Source organism: Dama dama, chromosome 9, assembly GCF_033118175.1.
Source record: "Dama dama isolate Ldn47 chromosome 9, ASM3311817v1, whole genome shotgun sequence".
Lineage (NCBI taxonomy): Eukaryota > Metazoa > Chordata > Mammalia > Artiodactyla > Cervidae > Dama > Dama dama.
In genome coordinates, this window is record NC_083689.1 from 72,799,216 (window position 1) to 72,821,367 (window position 22,152).

A 22,152-nucleotide genomic window follows, 5' to 3' on the forward strand; every position below is an offset into this window, starting at 1 on the left:
ATAAACAATATGAAAAGACAGCCCTCAGAAAGAGAGAAAACATTTGCAAAGGAAGCAACTGACCAAGAATTAATCTCCAAAATATACAAACAGCTCATACAATTCAATATCAAAACAACAAATAATACAATCCAAAAAATGGGTGGGAGATCTAAATAGACATTTCTCCAACTCTTTGACTTTTAAGGGCTCATGTGATTACACTTGTTCCATCTGGAGAGTTTGGGATAATCTCATCACAGTCACAGGCTCTGAGGAATAGAATGTGGACATATTTGGGGCAGGGAGGGCGGGTCATTTTGCCTATCACAGGTGCCCACCTTCAAATCTAGGGTCTGTGTCCCCGCCTCGTGCTCCAGTGGCAGGCACTGCTGGTTGCTTCACCAATAATCATTTCCCATTCTCAGCTATAGTACTTTTCTGCTGTCAGAGACTGACTCCCACTTTGAAGGGTGAAAATGCTAGATTTTTGCTTCCCCAGCCTCTCAAGTAGGTAGGGTATGGGTGTTTCTGCTGGAGGACTCTGGGAAAGACTGTCTTCTCTGATTAAAAAAAACCCACAAAAATTTAGAAAAGAACTGCCTTTCTGATCTTTGGGCATGGCAGTGTGAGGACATGATGTTGGGGTCCGCAGCAACCATCATGAGGGACACATGTGAGGACAAAAGCTAGCACAGTGGAACTAGTGGGGGAGGGAGTTCATCTGTATCATTTTTCTAGATTCCACACATCTGTGTTAGTATACAGTACTTGTTTTTCTCTTACTTTGCTCTGTGTGACAGTCTCTAGGTCCATCCACTTCTCTGCAAGGGGCACGATTTCATTCTTTTTTAGGGATGAGTAATATTCCATTGTACATATGTACCACATCTTCTTTATCCATTCCTCTGTTGATGGACAATTAGGCTGCTTCCATGTCTTGATTATTGTTAAGTAGTGCTGCAATGAACACTGGGGTGCAGGTTATCTTGACTTATGGTTTTCTCTGGGTATATGCCTAGCCTGAGACTCCTATCTCCTTTCATAAGGAGCACAAACTGACTCTCTCCTGCCCTCTATCCCAGTCTACCTGGCATCTTCCCTGAATGCTTGCTAACTTGAGCAAGGGGGCTCTAGGGAAGTGAGCATTCTCCCTGTGGTCCTGGAATTTGAGGGAGTAGAAAAGTTGGGGGGCAAATCTTAGACAAACTACACTGTCCAGCCAGCTTTATCCTCCCCACACCCACCAGCCGACATTCATACAGGTGGGAGGGAGTTACAGTGGTGGCAGGGAGTGTGTGGGAGGCTTACCAATGGGGTGTGCACATCTAACCCAGGGCTCACCACACCTTGCTTACCAGTGATGTGCTTCTAGGCATTTCCTTAATCTCTTTTGGCCTCAGTGTCCTCACCTGTAAAACAAGCATGCTGGCAGGGCCATCACCTCCCAGGGTTACTATGAGGATTACCCAAGACCAGGCTCAGAGCACCCAACACTCAGCAAGTACACAACAAGTGTTAGGTACACTTGCTGTTTTTCTAAAGTCAGGCCAAAAAGAAGCAACACTAATGCCATTTCATCTTCCCTATGCCAATGAGGGCAGGTTCGGGACATGTACACAAGCCTTCCCATTCTAATTTGCAAATGTATGTCCTCCTGCCCATGAGCTCTCTCCTGGGTACATTGCCAGCTCACAGCAGTGACACCACCCCCAAATTACAGCACCCAGAGCAATGCTCCATTTCAGTAAGCCATTGTGTGGGTTTCCATTCAACCTTGTGGAACCAGTGGTGGCTTGCCGCTTTCTCTGAAATCCCTCTTTTTTGTGTTTTTGAGGTCCTTGGAGGCTAATCAGACCAATGGTCCCCTAGCTTGTTTTAGTCAGGATCTCTATGGTCAAAAGGAAATCTTAAATGAATTTCCAACATATACAGGGACGGGGGAGAATGGGTACCAAAGGGGCCTTAATTGTGTCTGCAGTATTCTAATTCCTTACAAGAAGGATATATTAGTAGATTTCCTGCAAAATTAAAAAATTAATTTTTTATAAAGTCCTACATGGAAAGTAGACAAAAGCAGAACTTCTGGCGGAAGCTTCCCACCCACTCAGTCTCACCGCCCTACTCACCACTGAGAGCCCAGCGTGTCACCTCAACACCCCTAAACTCTGCAGGGCACCGTGTGAGAACATCTAGTGATAGGTGAGGACACTTGAAGGTCAGAAGGGGTGGGATGAATTGGGAGCTTGGGAATGACATATATACACTACTATGGATAAAATGGGTAACTAATGAGAACCTACTGTATAGCACAGACAACTCTATTCAATGCTCTGCGGTGACAAAGAGGGAGTATATGTATGTATGTATATGTATAGCTGATTTACTTTGCTGTCCAGTGGAAACGAACCCGATGTTGTAAAGCAACTAAACTCCAATTTAAAAAAGTTATATAAAAGGAAACGGGAGACTAGTGAGCAGCTGCTGAGCCTTGCAGCCCATCACACACGGGCATCCCCCTGGTGAGAGGCTGGGCACAACCATTGCCCTGGCACCCAGGCCTGCGTGAAGGAAAATGTGAATCAATTCTGCTTCCCACAGAAGGAGGCTTTTCAGTATGCATGCCTGGTCTCTTCCGCCTTCAGCCCGAAAGCTGATTTTATTTTTGCATTTTATGAGCTTGAGAGAGGGAATTCATTTCCTTGGTATAATATGACCCTCTGGAGAAAGTCTTGTCCAAATACATTTTGCTCACAGGTTCTGTCCTGGAAGATGGGCTGTACTGAAATGAAATGGAAAGAAATGATTACAGTCTGATTTATAGGTAAAGTGAATTGGTAGGTTTACGCCAAATTATTGCATCCAGGAAGGTGAAAAGGAATGACAGGCTCTTCCTAGAAGCTGTAAACCTTTATAAAAAGAAATTTTTAGGGTGCATGTGCTCTTGTGCTAGCTAGCCTGTATTTTAATATAGTCGCTATATTTGGCCCATTTCTCTCTCACTAGACTACAGTCCCTGAGGGCAGCAACTGCTTTCATTGCATCTTGGTATCCCCCATGGGGATGTTTTTTGCAACTTTATTTATTAGAAGGGGATTCTACACTGAAGACTGTTTTCGGTCTCAAGGGGGTGAACTACCTCTTTCTTCCCCACTGGCTGATTAATACCTTCTTCATCCCAACCTAGTTCTTAGAGACATCAGGGCCTCCTAACAATGACTCCTCCATCTCACCACCTCCCAAAAGCACGGGTGATAAATTATGCTTCTTTCAAGTGATAAGTAATATGGTAAGAATATTAACAAGCTTATTATTGAGTACTTCTATGGATCAGGTATTTTTCTAAGCATTTTCTGAGTGTTATTCCATTTAATCCTCACAACTTCCCTGTGAGATAGTAACTGTTATTATCTCATTTTACTGAGGCTTGAGGTGCTCAAGTAACTTGCTCAAGATCACAGAGCTAGTCAGTGGAAATAACTTCCATTTTCTGGGTGCTTATGGTAGACCAGGTACTGTACTGATCACAGTAAACTGATGACCTCATTTCATAGTTCTCTTAACCCTCAAGAGGTAACCCCTCATCTCCTCGTCTTGCACCCCACCATGTGAATCCTGCTGACACTCAGGCTGCCCTTGAAGCAGGCTTCCTGACCATGGCAACCCTACCAGGTTAGGTAGGATATTACCAGGACCCCACCTGGCATCACTAGGATCAAGTCCTCCAGGGCCTCCCCAGGGTTGTGCCAACTGTAAGAAGTAGAACCAGATTTTCTGATGCCAGTTCCTTCCTATGCTGACCTGGCTCCTTTATCTGACTTGGCCAACAGCCTCTGGTAGATGGGGATCTGAATGTTTAGGAAGATGTCTTTATTTAATTTTCAGTTTGTTCATTTCCTATTTTAAAAACAGAGTTGTTTAATGGGTACAGAGCCTCAGAAGAAGAGTAAGTTCTGGAGCTGAATGGTGGTGATGGTTGCAAGACAGCATGACTGTAGTTAATATTATTGAACTCTGCACCTAAAAATGGTTAAAATGGTAAATTTTATGTTGTATGTATTTTACCAGAATTAAAAAACCACACATACGGGTCTGCTTTTCCAACACAACAGTAAGTCTGGGTTGGTTCAGCTCCTTGATGAAGCTAGGGTCTCAGAGTCTTTTTCTCTTTACTGTCTTAGCATGATGGTTTCTATCCTGAGTTCAAGGTATCCTCTGAAACGTCTTAAATTTCATCTGCTCAAGAGAGGAAGAAGGAGGGGATGGGAGATATTAGCTATAGCTCTGGTTTTTTAAATCAGGTAAACCCCCAGAAGAGTTTTCTTCTACTTCATGGGCCAGAACTGGGTCTCTTGGCCTTGCTCAGAAGCAGGGGCAACTGGAAAAGTGATTACTTAGCTTCCCAACCTTTCAGCTGAGGAGGTGCATGAGGGGAGAAGGCCTCTGGGAGTGAGAATTGATTGTGTCTGGTGCTCTGCCGGAGGTCACGTGGTCACACAGGAGGGCTGGCCAGGCCGAGGACCCAGGCTCTGGGTTCCCCATCCTGGGCTCTTTTGCTGGGACATTTGATGAATTTGTAGTGGCTATTTTCCCAATAAAAACGACTGTCCTGGAGAGTATCTTTCAAAGAGGAAAACTCTCCATAGCTTATATGTAACTGAAATTAATCAACTGCTAGGAGGTTGCGTTAGGAAAGCACTGGGCATTGGTGGAGCCAGGACACCTGAGCAGTGCCCCAGGCTGGCCGGAAGTTTTGGGAAAGGTCCCCATGTCTCTGTGCTGATGAGGTGTAATTATATTTTTCTTGGTTAGTGTTGTTCATTAAGTGCCCAGTAAGTGTTTTGGTATCTCTAGATGAAAGGTACTCAAGAGGATACATATAGTTATTATTAACCAATCATGTGCTGTCAAGAGTGGGCTTATCACACAAGATGATATGTTTCAAATGTTGGATTAGGATGACAGAAACTTCACAACATCTGTCCAGACCAGGACAGTAGTGAAGTTGGGGGTTCAGGGGACACTTAAAATAAGGAATGTAAATAAACATCCCTATTATAATTACCTTGCCATTGCAAGGGAGCCAGATGTGTACATATGGCTTTTGAAGATAGAGAATGGACACCATTCTCTTTTACTCCACCACTTGTTCTTTCCAAACAAGAGGCACCAAAGAGGAACTGGCAGGCCCTGGCCATTCTTTGAGCCCAGAGTAAGCACACCCCCTTCTCTATCAAGCCTTCTTGGGTGACTCCAGATTATACTGATCCATCTTCATTCTCACCCCAGGGCGCTATATACAGTGAACATGTAGCACTTAGTGGTGTTGAGGTTAACTTTTCATTGTAGTCTTACAAGCTTTGCCAGGAGTGGGCACTGTTTGGGGGCAGCAACACAAGGATTTTTGGAACTGCTCAACCCCACAGCCCAGGCAGCTGGCCAGACACACTATAAACCCTCAATAAACATCGAAGCTGGACTTATGGGATGGGCTGCCCATGGCTCTACCAGTTGGGAAATTTTTTTCATGATGCTTTGGAAACCGGTAGGATCAATTCCAGGTTAGAAGGTGAAGCTAGAATATCCCATCCCTGAAGGGGCATGATGCAGTTGAGTGCCCTCACAGAGTCCCCCGTGGTCAGACCACAGGGACACTTCCTGAGTTCAGAAAGACACTGACTTTCCTATAAGGGGAAAGGGTCCATTCTGCAAAACCAGAAATGAAATTGCTCCAAAGTGGGGTGATTCTTCAACGACAGGGGAAAAATAACTCAGCCCTGATCAACGTGGGAACGGCATACCAAGTCAACTGAGAAAGTCCAAAATATTATTGCAAAGAAGAATTATATTTTTATTAGTTCACCATCAGAATATAAAAATAAATAAGTGAACAGAAAACAAATGAAGTCATTTTACAGAAAGCACATTCATTACTTAAAAGTAGCATTTTAATGGCTTGGCACTTTCTGGTTATATCCGCTTGTCATAGTCCCTCATGCTGACAAATAAGAGATTGTTGGCTGTTTTCTCTGCATCTGTCTGCTTCTTTGTGTGGCTATTAAGGAACAACTGGCAATTCTGACAATTTTATGTCCATAGCCATAACTACACTTGTCTTCTCTCTTGAATTGTAAGTTCTTTGTATTTTCCAGACGCTAACGATTTCTCCATATCACTTTCCTATGTCTTACAGATAGAAAGGGGTGGGGGCTGCCAGAAAGGCTGAAGCTGAATTTCGATTTCAATCATCTTTTTAAATTCTAAGTTCAGGCATCCAAAGACTAAACTTGCTTAGAGGTGCAAAAAGCCCTGAGTTATCACCACCACTTCAAGGAAGTCTTCATGGACACGAGAACTAATATCTGCTGTCTAGGACCTTCTCAGTTTGGGTGTTCATGTCTCTGTTTAACTACCTCTTATGTTCCCATCCATCACAAATATATTATAGTGCTGACATCAGAACATTGTGTTCTTACTGGTTGTCATAAAACTGACGCACTTGCAGCCTCAATTGAAAAGTTGTCAGTATAAATAACACATAAATTCACATTTTGCATAATAAGGCCCATTCCTTACATCAGGTCATGAGTGTATGAAACATATCTTGGCACACAAATGTTAAATAACAGTAATAAATTAATAAATACATAAATTACTTAAATATTTAAATAACATAAAAGTCAGCTGTGACCTGCTAGCTAGAAACACTATAAATAAATTAGCTGATAGTTTCAGTGAGCATTTAGCACTTAAATATAAAAATACAGCGAAGACATCTTTATAATCCTAAAAAAAAAAGCAAATTGCTAGAAAATATCTTTGGGGAGGTCTGTTCCGACATGTCTTTTAAAAATTTAGCATAATGTCTTCCACTTTTCCTCCAAGGTTTCATCCAGAGGTTAGAACCTGGAAAAGAACGCCGAGCATCTATGTAGATTCGAAATTCAGTAGCAAACCGTTATTTCACACAACACATTATTTGGGCAGTTGGGTTTTGGGGATTCCATGTCAGAAGAGTGCTCCCCTTCTTTATGTGGCCTAAGATTTTGCTGGTACTATACTTGCCAGAGGTTCTCTTGGGAGTTTTCTTAAAAGACCATCTATCTGATCATGTCATTTCCTTGCTTAAAGCCCTTCAGTGGCCCCAGGGGTCTCCAGATAAGATTGTGATTCCTGGAAACAGCTTGCAGGCCACCTGTGCTACTTCTCTCTCTGTGCCTTCCCTTCGGGAAGGGCGGGACCTGAGCCTGCTTTCTTTACTGTAGTGTCCCTGTGCCCAGCATTGTGCTTGGAATGCCCTGGGCGTCAAATAAACACCCATCAATGAACAAACGTACGTTTCTATTTCTGGCGACTGTGTTTTGGGCACCGACCCCCCCGCCCCACACCATCCCCATCCCCACCATTGTCCTGACCGTGGGTACACTGGGTGCACAAGTCTGGCCTGGGCTTTGCTGGCTTGCTCACCTAGCTGCAGGACACAGATGCCCATTCACTCCAGAATGAGCTGTAGTAGCGGTCCCGGGCTTGCACGCGGATGCTGGCATCCTTGTGGCACGTGACTTTGGCTGAGGTTTGGTCCATGAAGAGTTTCTGCAAAGGACAGGGAACTTTTTGACGACGCAATCACAAAGTGGGCTGGGCATATTTTGGCAAGTACAGTCTCCCAAAACATCCACACCTTAGTCTCAGGGCACTACTCTTGGACTTCACAGGGCGTATGTAGAACTCGCGCCACCTACTGACAGAAGCTCTCAGCATAGACACGATTTTTTCTATTTTGTAAGCCCAAAGCCTGGAGGAAGAAATTGGTCTAGGCTTCATTTTTTTCAGCACAGTTGCCTTGCTTGAAGACCCCATGAGCACTCACTCTAGTACTAGGCTAGTGGTGGGCTGAGGCAGATTTCCTCTAGCTGTCCCTTGGATATTCTGAAATTGTATAGTCTGATCCTTTTATCAGAAATATCTTTGTTCAAACTCAGGCATTACTGTTTATTAGCTATATGGTCACAGGAAAATGTCTTAGTCTCTCTGTGTCTCAGTTCCTTATTTATAAAAGAGAGATAATCATAATAATCACTCCATTATAGAATTTTATAAAAGTTAAAGTAGCAAAGTATTTAATCATGTAGAAAATTCTCTTTAAATACTACTACCTATTAATACTATATATTAATAATATATTGAGAAGCACATAGCAAGATTTTAAATAAGATCTAGGTAAAATCTACTCTTGAATAGCCCTTCCTTTCCAGAAAAAAAAATTCTCAGGGAGTTCCTGAATCATCAAATTTCTACCACATATAAACCACTATACTGAATAAGGCCTTTATCTAGTGATTTCTAAAACTGGGGTCCAAGGAGACTTTGGCTCTATAAAAGGGCCTCTAGGAACTTGAGATTATGATGCTCAGGCAAGGAAGTTTGAAAGCCAAGGTCTGAGACAACATTCTATTCAATAAGATAATTTCACAAGCTGGGAATTATCTAACACTTTAGATGAAACATAGCATGAATGTTCTATCACCCATTATATTCATTCATTAGAAACAATTATTTTAGGCTCCTAGAGCCCAAATTTTCTATATTGAGGCCAATTCTGAGAGCAAAAATTAATGATCAACCATACTGATGGCAGTAGGGTCTTAAGTGCATGGCTTTTGTGTCCTGGAGACTGAGTTTGTGTCCAGGTTCTGCCACTTCCTAACTGGGTGACCTTGGGCATGTCACTCTACCTCTCTGAGCTTCAAAGTCTTCACTAGTGAAGACTAGTGTTACACATAACACCGCCTGCCTTTCCAGGGTTACTGTGAGAATTAAGTGAGATATGCAGAGAAAACCCTCAGCAGAGTTTCAGGCACATAGAAAGTACCAACTAAACATTAGCTGTTACTAGCATTATTAATCTTCTCCTCGATGTGGGCCTATGTAAACCTGACTACAGAACAGATGGCACCTGAATCACATCTTACCTTTTCTCTCTTGTTCTTTCCCTGGACCTGAACACAAAATGTCAGGGAGAAGTAGGAATGTGGGGTGCTCCATGTGTCAGGGTACTCCCAGCTGACCTCCACCTGCCGAGAATTCTTTAATGGTCTCAGTTGCAGGTTCTTGGGTGGGTCTGGTTTGACTGCAGAAGACAGAGAAACAGTTATTTTCCTAATGGGGCTTTGGGGTAAGGTAGTTTTGGCTTCTGATCCCACTTTCGCTGTTGACCAGCTCTGAGCCTAGGTCCATATAACAGTTACTGAACTTCTCTGATCTCCTGGTTGACAGACATGAGTCACCCCCGCAGGTGATGCTCATGCTGATGCCTGTGGGAGGCAGTCCTCACCAACCGCTGCTTTGGCTGAACCTAAGAGAGACCCAGAATCCGTCTCGTCACTGTGCAGTCATATAGGCCTGGGGGGTGGAATAACCTCTGTGTGGTGCTCAGAGGAGAGATCTCAGAGACAACAAGACTTACATCTGGGCTGGCAGTGAAGGACCACCCTCTCTACACTCATTCCTCTCGGCACCAAACTCAGAAAGGGCGGAGCCTCTTGCTGGGGACTAGATGACAGATTCCCACTTAGTGCTCTCTCTTTCGCCTTTCCATGGAGTCTGACACTGACTTGTCCTGTGGCAGTGAAGCCAATTTGTCTCTATGCTCAGTCCCACATTCATTCAATAAAAAGCCCTCGTTATGTGCCAGCCACTGGACTGTGTGCAGAAAGCACAGAAAGACTCAGAAAGTCAGAAAGACTCTGTCCTCAAATAACATGCCTTCTTCTAGAAGGGTGTAGGGAGAAGATGGAGTCCATAGAATGGGCTTGAACCATCTGGACCCAGCACCTCTCCACACAAAGACGAAAGGCTCCTAGATGTTCCACAAATACTCTTTCCTCTTTCTTAACACAATGACATCTTGTTTCCCTTAGGACTCAGATAATGCCACCTCCTCACAGAGACCTTCCCCGGCTACCTCACATGAACAAGACCCCACCCTCTCCTTCCCGCCAGAGGCAGTCTCTCCACAAATGCTAAAGTAGATTCTCTGATTCTATTACAGTTTATGTCATGATGCATGTTCACTGGATAAACGGTGAAGGATATGACAAATGGCAAAATCTCCGTCTGCCAATTTATAAAGAAGTCTCTTTCAAATGCTAGAGAAAGACTAGTTGGGAATAATTGCCATTAGGAGGGGAAGCTCTGGTTCTGCATATGAATATTATCCTTGAGGGACTGCGCTTGGATTCATCATGGAAGGTGCTTGGGTAGCAGAACAGAAGGGTAACCAGGAGCCTGCTCTTTTTCTGAGGCAGTCTAGGTCTGAATTGCTAGCTGTGAGATCTGGGGCAAGATGTTTAACCTAGCCAGGACTCAATTTCCTCTTCCTTAAAAGCAGCAATTGTATCTACATTGTAATTATTTTGGGGTGGAGGTGAAGAGTAAGAGATAACGCATGTACAAACCCTCACCCCACTGCATGCGGTACTGTGAACATGTGATGAATGGCATCATCCTGATTAAGCCACACACACAATCAAGCAGACTCACTGATGTCCCTGATGAAGAAGCTGCTGGTGTAGTTTTCATACTTGAGCTTGTGCACAGCTTCCACTACGACCTCAATGGGCAGGCTCTCCTCGGCGGCCGGGCAGGTGCTGCCCTCTTGACACTCCACTGTGTACTTCTTATACTCCCTGTGGTCCACAATGACCTTCTCTGTTGAGAGCGACGCTGCTCCGCACGTCACCCCTCGGGGGTCAGAGGAGCTGAAATCAAAGACAAGTTATCCTGTGTCACACGACTGTAGGTGAGTCGCTAGCCATTGTAGCCAGACATCTGTCCAAGGATGCAATTTCTCCAATTGGTTTGACTTCTCTCAAGGGGATAGCAACTGCTCTCCCCATGAGACCAAGTGTTGCTTCGAAAAGTAGTACAAATGATTAGAAACAACTCTGCACTTATATGCCTCTGGCCTAAATGAATTCGAAAATTTTTGGATTCAAAACTTCTGGTTAAATCTCCTTATTAAACATTTTAATTCGTTTTCCTGAACAAAAATCAATACATACCTATTATTAAGAAGATTAAGATGGTGTATAAATGAAATGTGTATGCCTCTTTTAATTCTAGTCCCCTTTTAACCATAATCTCATGCCCTAGATATAAATACAAATACTTTTCCTGGCTTCTTGTATCCCTCCAGACATTATTCTATGAGTATTCAAAGCAATCATTTATCCACATGTATGCATACATAAGGACTTTCCAGGTGGTGCTAGTGGTAAGGAACCTGTCTGCCGATGCAGGAGACTTAAGAGATGCAGGTTCAATCCCTGGGTTGGGAAGATCCCCTGGAGAAGGGCATGGCAACCCACTCCAGTATTCTTGCCTGGAGAATCACATGGACAGAGGAGCCTGGTGGGCTACAGTTCATGGGGTTGCGAAGAGTTGGACATGACTGAAGTGACTTAGCACGCACACACATATATGCATATACACTTATTTGTCTATATACACATACATCGGTTTTATTTTTATGAAAAAGGATCAAATTATATATACATGTAAAATATGTATTTTATAAGTTTTAAGATTCTAACCTATTATTATATTATATATGCTGTTGTTTAGTTGCTAAGTTGTGCTCAACTCTTTTGTGACCCCATGGACTGTAGCCTGCCAGGCTCCTCCGTCCATGGAATTTTCCAGGCCAGAATGCTGAAGTGGGTTGCCATGTCCTTCTCTAGGGAATCTTCCTGACCCAGGGATCAAACCCGCACCTCCTGTTTGGGGGGCAGATTCTTTACCACTGAGCCACCAGGGACACCCATATTTACATACATATGTATGTATATATATAATCCTGCAACCATCTTTCCCCCTTCTGAACATACGGAGTACCCCATGACACACCACATGGATTGGGTTATTCATTTTGAAGACTGCACAATAAGAGGGAGTATAATGTACCTCACTGTTTAACCTTTCCCTGCAGATTACCAAGAACATCATGATGAACCCTTGCATCTATGTCTCTGTGAACTTGTATAAGCATTTCTTTAATAAGCACTTTCATTTTAAAGATGGAATAGTAAGACTCCAATGGTTTACACAGTTAAATAGTGGCCAGGCCAGGGTGATCACTTAGGGTTTGTTCTGTTAGCCTACATTGTTTGGGAACTTAGATGAGAGTGAGGGAAGTCACATAGAGGGCTAACGTAGGTTCCGTACCAAGGGAATTGGTTTTTTGGGGTAAGTCCAAGTGGACTTGGACTTGGACAGTGACCTTCAGATTAGTAGTGTCAGCAGAAGAAAAAGGAGTTGAAGTGGCCCTGGGGAAATTTCTAGAAGCTTCACAGAGTTTTTGGAGTTGGTCTCAGGGCTTACAAGATCCATGTGCTAGGGCTCTTGTTTCTATTTTTGACTCAAGGTGCAATTTTGGCAAGTCCTTCGTAGCTTTGATTTCTCCTTTTATTCTCTCCCTGTGGTGCTATGAGCCTTAATGAAGCATTGCCAGGCAATTTGGTTGTGTGGGTTCATACATAGCAGAGGCTATTCCAAGTCCCAATAATATCCTGTTCTAATGCTTACATTTATTCAGACAATTAGCTTAAACCTTCATGTTCTTTCCCTAATTTAGGGAAGGGTGTGTATATGTGGAGGGGGGTGGTTAAAAACATTAGGATTGATTTTATTTTCTCCTTTCTCATTAACCGATAGGCTATTGCTCGGTTGCCCTTATTTTCTTAATGAGAAAGTTCAAGAAAAATGCTGAGAAACCCCAGTGGTTTCACTTACCCTCTGCTGCTTTTGACACTGAATTTCAAATCAGTACTGATTGCTGTCAGCCACCAGCAGGTGAAGTGTCCAGAATAATCCTTTGCCTCACATTTTAAAAAACTCTTGGCTTTGGGTTCTATATTTGAAAATAACAAAAATTCAATATTTAGGGATTTTCTTTCTTTTAAAATTGCACAGATTTTTATTGCCATAAATTACAGACCACCATATGGTATAAGAGTGAAGATTTTCCATTTATGTCCTTGGAAAATGCTGCTGTTCCCCCGGCAGGCAGTTCAGCGAGGACTGCAAAGGTCCCAAGAGGATGTTGATCCTGTAGATTATACTACACACCTAATATATCAGAGGGAGGTATTAATTTCTTTTAAGGCTATCAGCCCAGAGTTGAGTTACACACACTGCATGTTAACTTCGTTAGTCATCCAATCATATTACTGCTATTTGAAAAGAACCTCAGGAAAAGCATCTAGATTCCCTCTGAAACTCTCTCAACAGGAGATTTTGATGGTCAATAATCCAAAGTGTCCAGCAAAGGAAAAGCAAAGCAAAGGAAAATTTAGGTTTTGGGTGGTTTCAGTAAGGGACTTGGTATGACTTCATTAACCACATTAAGCATGTCTTGCCTTTTATTTATTTATTTTTTTTAAGGGTTACAAATATTCAGATTTTATTATAAATAAAATACTGTTCTTTTTAACATAAAAAATGCCAAGTGTTGCATTTTTTTTTACCACCCTGGAGAGCAAGACTGTAGAGGTTAAGGCAAACAGCTCAAGTGAAGGCGCATGGAAAAGGGCCACAGTTGGAATTAAAAGGAAACTTCCAGGGAACAGCTCTGTATGTTCCCTGTGACACCCCGCATTCTGCAGCAGCCACCCTGTTAGTTTCATTACATATAATACAGATAACCGGAACTATACAATACAATAACGGCTATATTGCAGGAGTGTAATGAAGGTATCCTCTTATAAGGAACTTTTATTTAAAAAATAAAATTCTGTTTAAAAATATACCACATAGATGGAAAAGGAGAAAAGAACAAACCAATCTCCCCGATTTCACTGTGGCCTAAGACTTACTGTAATGAATCTGACCCACAGGCTAGGTGGGAGAACCACCTTCGCAGTCTATCTTCAGTCCTTTTCCTGCAACCTTGACCAAAACGTCTACTGGGATGTGACCATATAACAAGAGGAACTAGCTAGGAAACACTGATGTGAACACTTGGCAAGAAAGAGTCATGCCTCCTGTGATGGGAGAAGAGGCCTGAGAGGAGGAATAGAGTGATGCCAGGTCAAGACCCTGCTAAGTCAACTCTGGGATGCAAGGAGGAGACGAAAAGGAGAAGAATGAGGACAGACCACCTCTCCCACTCTACCTATCCATAGCATGATCCCTGATGCCTTACAAGTGCTCAGTAATTATGCACCTCTCTAGCAAAATAATCCATCCAGTCCAAAAACAACTGCCAGAAATGTCTTGCCTTTTAAATTCTAATTTTTTTTTTATCTCTTATGGAGCCAGAGAGAAAACTGACACCATCCAAGGGGATGGGATTACCTTTCTGATCCTTTAAAATATCAGTAGACCAAATTCCATCTTCCTTTTTGTGCAGCAGGAGGCGTGAACGACTCAGAACCTCGCCTCCTTTGTGACAGGTGTACTGCCCAGCATCTCCAAACTCTTTGACTTGGACGGTCAAGGTTTTGCCAGAGCCCAAGACCTCACTGCTCTGGTCTGAGGTCCAGGTGATACCGTCTTCTTCAGGAGTGTCACACGTGAGGACCACCGTTTCTCCAGGAGCATCAGGATACCAATCCAATTCTACAACATAAACTGGAGAGCACAGGGATTGGAGAACTGGACTGTGTTTTCTGTATCACTTGGGCATCTGAATGGCTGAAGCACAACCTTGCTAATAACAGCAAATGCTTGCTGAAGATGACCTCAGGTTATCAGGCTTCACTTGGGTTCAAAATTGTGGAAGAGAGAAGCTGAGTGTAATAACTGCCACTGACTGATTGTTAGGCTGCCATTAATAGTTAACTTCTGATTAGCTGGCAGATGAGGAAGACCTTGATACACCAAAAAATGCAAACAGCACAATATTCTTTCTCAAAGTCTTGGTGGACATAGGAAACTTCCAGCACAATTCACGTTCATAGAGAATAAGTGCTGAAAAAGACTGATGAGGACTGAGATCCTGTCCCCACTAGCTGGCTGGGGAATTTTGAGAAAGATACTTAATCACCATGAGCCTCAGTTTCCTTGTCTGTAAAATGAAAACAATAATAGTATCTGCCTTGTAGGTTTGGCTGTGAGGATTAAATGAAAAAAGCATGTAAAACACAGCACAGAATCTGTCACTCAGAATTAGCTGTTATTGTTATTCACAGACCAAAGTTTAGACAACTGTGCCAGAAACTGCTTTCCAATTTTCCATGGGGATTGAAGGATTTATTTCCTACTGCATGAAACTCACCAATGGAGATTTTCATTCTCTCTTTGTTTTTAAAAGCTACTTTACACTCTTATGAGGCAGTTCAGTAGATCTTAGTCTTCCCATTTTATAGAGAAGGGTACTCAGACCAAGAGGTTAAGCAACGTTACATCAAGTTAGAATCACAAGAGTTATATCTCAGGCCTTTGCACTGAAGCTTTAATACCAGCATCTAAACTGGCACTTGAGGAATGGCCTAATATCATATTTTGAAGAGTATTTCATATCAAACCTTCATTCATTCATGCATCAGTTATTAATTAAACAGAATTATTTAATGTAGTGGTTCTCAATGCATGAGCATCCAACTACTATCAGCAGCAGCAGCACATTGGACTCTGTTAGAACTACAAATTCTCAGTTACTGAATCAAGAACTTTGAGCTGGGTCCAGTGACCTGTTTGTAATCTCTGCAGATGATTCTGAAACCCACTCTAGAGAGCCATGATAGTTAAAAGCCCGGATATTGGAGTCAACACAGGTCTGGTTTAGAACTCAGCTCTATCTTTTACACTGGCCTGTGGCCTTGATCAAAGCGTTCAATTACTCTAAGCTTCGAGTGTCATCATCTTTAAAATAAGCAATATATTAGAACTTGTTCCAGAAGGTGGAGATGTGGATTACAAGAGCTAATTCATCTAAGAGCTTGACACAGTGCCCTTAAATGCTCTGTCACTGCTGGCTCTCGTAATTGGCATCCCAATGTGAATCGTTTTGGAATATAAAGTTCCCACTTGACAGCAAAGGGATTTATAATTACTGAATGGGTAACACAGAACTGATGTAAAAAGTACCTGGGGCCCAGCTCTGAAAATGGTCAGCTGTGCCGAGATAAAACCACACGGCACTTTTGACTGTCTCTGTCACACTGGTGACCGACCAGCAGGGCTATTTTCCTGTCACAATTAAGACTCAGAAGCCGAAGACACCTGTCCAAGGGCAGGGGAAACAGCTGCATGAGGAGATGTGTCTAGAACCTAGCACCCAGCAGCATCTCGTCTCATTGCCAGAGTCGCATGCCCTCTCACTGTTTCTCACTTTGACTTTGTGGAATTTCTGTGGTTTACCAAATCAGAAGTAACTAAGGGCAGGCTATGCAAGGGACATAGCTCCTGAGCTCGCTCAAACTCCCAGAGCTGGAAGGGTTTGGAACAATCATCTGGCTCAGACCTTTCTCTTTATTCAGGGGAGGGTCTAAAACTCTCAGACTCTCCTGAGGCAAAGTAGGGATGGTTGGATCCTTGTCTTCCATAAATTCTTAAGAACGGAGGAAGAGCCCCAGATTTCTTTCAGGGATCCATTGTAGTGTATTCTCACTACTGCAAGATGATTTCTCATGATCAGCTGCAATGTCTTCATTTTAAGTGCATGCCTATTTCCTCTCGCTCAGCTGTCTGAGGACAGAGGAAACAATTGCTTCATGTCCTTCTGGTAAAACCTTCTTCAAATACTTCAGTGCATAAGCACTGAAGTGAGACAGAATTGGGGTCAAGTTCCTGTTCCACCCTTACCGGGTGAAATTTGGCAAGTTACTTAATCTCTACAGCCTCTACTTTTAACATCTGTAAAATGGGGTATAAACACTTCCTATCTCTTATGGTTGTTGTGAGAATTAAATGAGATGCTATTCTCAATAAACATTATTATTATACAATTAAAGACAGTAATTGTCTATGTTGTTACATTGACATCAAGGAGAAATATCTGAGGGCTTTTCAGGAACAGCTAACAATCTGTTAATGCATATTTGTTGTGTGTGAGATACTAGAAGGATAGAGGAAATCCCTTATTCTAATAATAAGTAACTATTATTCTACTAATAATTTTTATTGATCACTGGGATAATAAATAGATGGCCTTGAATCACCAGACACATTATTTTAAACAACCAAAACAATAATACTAGCTAATTCACTGTCACTTCATCATCTGTTGAGTTGTTCTCTGTATTCACTAGTATACTTAATAATCTTTGTAGTAGATATAACTTCATAATCTTCAGTTTACTTGAAGGAACTCAGGCTCAGAGGTGACCCAGCTCAAGGCCACATAACTAATAAGTGACATAAATCAGCCCTGAATGGAAGTCAATGTAGGTCTAAAATCCCATGATTTCCACAAAATGCTTGGTCAGAGGTAAGTCATCTCAGTGCTAACTGAGGGTCTGATATTGCATGGTGGAGTGGAAGACATAGTTCTTATACTTTTCAAATCCCTCACTTTGGAATCTTTGTCATATGATACAGCTGATATTTAGTAATACTGGTAAAGTCTGTATCTCTTTTCCTACCATAGTCCACCAAAAGCTCCTTCTCTGACATTTAATGTGAGAGCCAAACAATATAGATACCCTCAAGCCATACAATACAGATATACTCAAAGGTGGAACAAGGACAGAGGGCCACTGTTATCCCAGAGTGAAGCCCCAGTGCCTGCCCATTTCAGTCTAATTTCTCAACAAGACTGCCTGACAGTCCTGGCTTAGGCCCTGGGACCTTTGAAGAGAATCAGGAAAGGTTGGTTACCATTTTTCTCCAGTTCCCATATGGCCACAATGGGAGATGTCAGCAAAACCAGGGAAAACCAGGAAACAACCAACTGCTGAGGGTGCATCTGCATGAGGGGGAGAAACAGAGGAGGAGAAGGAAGAAAAGAGAAAAGAAGAGGAGGGATAGGAGAAGAGAAAATGTCAGTAGTTACACAGTCACATTTGGAAACCATATTCACATTCTATGTATTCCGTTTGTCTTTAATCTTTATCTTCCGCTTCCTTCTTTGTGCTTTCAGGTTAATTTGCAGTGAATTCCAGGAGCCCTCTGCCAGTCTCTGAGTAAGAACGTCTCCAAACAGAGAACCACAGTTGATCTGGAGCTGAAAGAGACCTAAGGCCAGCCATCTGATACAATCCTCTTATTTTTAAGATGAGAAACCTAAGGCTCAGAGAAGGAGAGTGACTTGTCTGGATTGACATTCAGTCATTATTTACTCCCTATGTAGATGGTACTGAGCTAGAATAGCTGAAACGGAAAAGGATTTTCACCTGGATCCTGACATCCAGGAGCAAATACTTTCATCCAACAAGTATTTATTAAGTCACTTTGTTAAATCCCTATCCTCTGGTTGGGGAAATAAGCTACATATCCGTATTATTGTAGCACAAAGCAGTATGTGCAGTGACACTCAGGACTATAGGATTTACATTGTGGGGCGGGGGAGTCATATTTGAAGTGATCTTTCAAGTTCTGGCAATGAGTTCAGCCCTTGTTAAAGAAGTTTCCTTTCTCTCCTGTTTAGACTGTAATTGTTCCAAACACAAAGATTATTTCATCCCATGTAAGGTAACCAGTGGTTCTCAAACTTGAGTGTATGTCAGAATAACCTGGAATCCTTGCTAAAGCACAGACTGGTGACCCTACCCCCTACCCTGACCCTAAAATAACTGATTCAGCAGTCTGGGTGTGGGAATCTGCATTCCTATAAGCTTCCAGGGGAGGCTGATATTGCTGGTCTGAGGACTACTCTTCAAGGTCCATTGATTTAATCCATGTCCAGGGTCCACAACCCCTGAAAACCAAGATGTTTCTTGGGAGAAGACCATAAAATACTGAATATTCACCACAGAGTAATTAAATGCATACTTTTGTGCTAAATCAGCCATATTATAGTGAATTCACCATGTTACAGTGAAACTCAGTCAAGATTAGTATCCAGGGTTTATGAAAATTTTCAGACTGAAAATTAGATGGAGATTATTATTTATTTTCAATCTGACACACCTCTATCCATCTTGGCTCTCCAATGTTCTGTAGGAATATAGTTTAAAAAACCACTGGGCTATCCAAAGACCAGAGTCAAAAAGTTTTTGGCAAAATACCTTAAAAATAAGCACCCCTTGGTCAGGGTGACTAAATATTGACAAATCATGGCTGTCAGAATGGTGCTAATTCTAGGGGCACTTTGCCACCTACTTTATTCCCTTATATTATAAAGGTTGTGAGTGGCAGAGTCAGGACTAGAAGTCAGCCTTTCCCAAGCACCATCAGCAGTCTTGTCACGGCAGCATGGAACTTTCAGGGGCACACTTATCAGTTTAGTTCAAGTTGTGACTCTAGCGAAGTTCTAGTTGCCACAGAGGACCAGTTATTACATTTATAGGCATGCAGTCCAGCAGCATGGACTTGAATTCTGGCTTGAGCACTCACTAGTTGTTTTATATTGGCCAAATTACTCTCTGAGCCTCAGTCTCCTCATCTATAAAATGGGTATAATACCCATTTCAAAGCATTGTTGAGAGAATGCAATGAGATGACATATTATAGAAGCCACCCAAACATATTAGCTTGTACCCAGAGGAAGAAATAAAGTAAGAGTTTAATTTCTCTGTTGTCCATGATGGACAAATTAAAAAGTCCTGCCTGCATATATATATATATATATATACACTACTGTGTATAAAATAGGTAACTAGCGAAAATCTATTGTACAGCCCAGGGAACTCTGCTTGGGCCCTGTGGTGACCTAAAAGGGAAGGAAATCCAAAAAAGAAGGGATATATGTATACATATGGCTGATCCACTTTGCTATACAGCAGAAACTGACACACCAGTGTAAAGCAACTATCCTCCAATAATAAAATAAAATAAAAATGAAAAAAAGTCATGCCTGGCTGTAGGGAAATGCCCATAGAGGCACTGCAATTATACAGGCCTATAAAACCCAGATGTCAGCACTCTGGGAATGAAAAAACAGAGATTCCTGGCATCTTCTGGTGAGTCCTTTATGCTCTCTTAACACCGGGGTTTTCCCTTTAGCTAGGTGCCCAGCACTTCCCCTCTGGGCCTCAGATGCATCTGAGAATATCAGGTGAACCATACTTCATGGTCAAGAGAGACTTGGTGATGGTTCTAAGAAGCAATGCCCATTTTTGTATCATCTACATTTTAAATCACTGGACAGTGGCAGAAGGTGGAGACTGTGCCGGGCTACTCTCTTAATCAAACCCAGGGGAAACCACAAAGAGGCTGCTTGCAGTTACCCTGTTGTTCTCTAGATCACCTGATACCATGGGCTTGAATTCTGGTTCCACCACTCACCAGTCACATGCCATGGGCCAAATTACTCTCTAAGCCTCATTTTCCTCAGCTGTAAAATGAGTGTAATACCCATCTCAAAGGGTTGTTGGGTTGTATCCCACAGACCACATTTTCTCAGCATGCTCAATTTGAGAGTTTTAAGGATTAAATGTTTGAAAATGTAATTTCACAGGTTTTCTAAACTCTTGAAACCTTCATATGCGGGACATAGGACCCCCAGATCCTGTGGTGTGTTAAGGCTCCCCAACTCTGGTGTTAACATGGGCATGCCAGTGATATTTGGCTGAGCGTCTCTCTTTCAAGTTTTATTTTGTTCATTACTTTTTAATCAGAAAAGAGAATTATCATTTAAAGATAAAAAGACATAGTCACAGAAGGCATGTGTAGCAAATGAAAATAGTCCTAGTTCTAGAGATAGGCAGCTCTGTGTTGGCATCCCAGCTCTGCCACTTGTTAGGTGTGTGACTCTGGTCAAGTCATTTGCTCTCTTTGAGCCTTACACTCCTAATCTGTAAAATGGTCACCTTGTTGTGATGAAATGCTAATGAAATAATTCACATAAAGTATTCAGCACGGTGCCCTGATGAAGGCAGGACTCCCGGCTGTTTCCTCTCAGAGCTCCAGTCCTCCTTGGACAGCACTTACTTAAGACAATTGCAATCATATTGCCACTTCTTTCATGTTTGTCTTCCCCACCACACTGAGCTCTCTGATGGCAGCAACCATGTCTGTCTTATTCTATACTTTGTCCCCAGAGTCTAGCAGAGAGACTCTTAGAGGGCTATCATTAATAGAAGAATGAATGAATGGACAGGAACCATAACATTTCAAACCCCAATAAAATGAAGTCTCAGAGGCTGCCCAAATTCTTTCTAATACCTTGAAATTCCTCATTTGAAAAAAAAGTGGGCCATCAGCTCAGGTTTAGTAATCTCTTTTTAAAAATGATATTTTAAACTAATGATTATTTTTTTAACCTGAAAATTATTGTGCATGATTTACCTGGGCAGCTATCAGACACCAGTATAGTAAAGATGATCATTTTTCCCTCTTCTTACAGATTTTAAAACTTCACAAAGTAATTTTAAACATTGGAGTTGCTTTCCATTGTTTAAGTGATTAGTTAATCCAAAAGATCTAGTTAACTCAACTATTAATCTAGTTGATTATCACAAGCCCACCACAAATATGGGACTAGCTATGCTAACAATATACAGTTATGAGGTATAAGCATGAATTCAATTATTTATTGAATTTATTATTACTTATTGAATGAAAGGCTTTTAGTAAGTTTACAATAACAAGGAAAGCACCACTCACTTTATTCTATACAATCCTTTAACTGATGAATGTTAATATGGAAGAAAACATTTTTATACACATACTACTTTAAAACAAGACAAACCTTTCTAAAAAAATATGCATTCCTTCATAGACCTTAGTAAATAATTATTATTACTTTTAAAATGAATACTTTATACCCCTGGACAGCTTGTGGGGCTGTGGAGGGGGCGGCAGGGGCTAGGGAAACGCTTACCTCGCTTCTGTTCAGGCTGCAGAGTTCGCTGGGTCTGAAACAGTTGTTTCTTCTGCTGCTGCTGCTGTTGCTACTATTGGAGCTTATATACCCTACTCCTAACAAGCTTTCTGATGGAAACTTAAACTAGAAACTGACTTGTTCCAAATTGCAACACTGAAAACAACTCTCACAACCTTCTGGGGAATTTCAAGTAGTTCCTTTTTTTTTCTCTCTCTATGTGTATCAATAATGCTGAGGGAACACAG

The 22,152-nt window shown here is 42.0% G+C and overlaps 1 protein-coding gene across 1 annotated transcript; it reads right to left on the bottom strand.

Moving 5' to 3' along the window:
- Nucleotides 1-6,762: 6,762 nt before the first annotated feature.
- IL12B (interleukin 12B) lies at nucleotides 6,763-21,947 on the bottom strand. Its single transcript, XM_061149479.1, has 8 exons — nucleotides 21,905-21,947; nucleotides 17,800-17,887; nucleotides 14,335-14,610; nucleotides 12,772-12,889; nucleotides 10,522-10,739; nucleotides 8,952-9,109; nucleotides 7,447-7,572; nucleotides 6,763-6,885 (listed from the first exon to the last, which is right to left on the bottom strand). Exons 2-7 carry the CDS (start codon nucleotides 17,885-17,887, stop codon nucleotides 7,447-7,449), a joined length of 984 nt encoding a protein of 327 aa, XP_061005462.1. The 5' UTR covers nucleotides 21,905-21,947; the 3' UTR covers nucleotides 6,763-6,885.
- Between the last annotated feature and the right edge of the window lie 205 nt (nucleotides 21,948-22,152).

What these genes read in the sequence shown, in the direction of transcription:
- IL12B (XM_061149479.1), bottom strand. Translation starts at nt 17,887, where the DNA reads ATGCACCCTCAGCAGTTGGTTGTTTCCTGGTTTTCCCTGGTTTTGCTG. An exon ending in CTTCTTCATCAGGGACATCA is followed by an intron (nt 9,110 to 10,521) that starts GTGAGTCTGCTT and finishes TGTCTTCTGCAG; the next exon opens with TCAAACCAGACCCACCCAAG. An exon ending in GAAAGAACAAGAGAGAAAAG is followed by an intron (nt 7,573 to 8,951) that starts GTAAGATGTGAT and finishes TGTCCTTTGCAG; the next exon opens with AAACTCTTCATGGACCAAAC.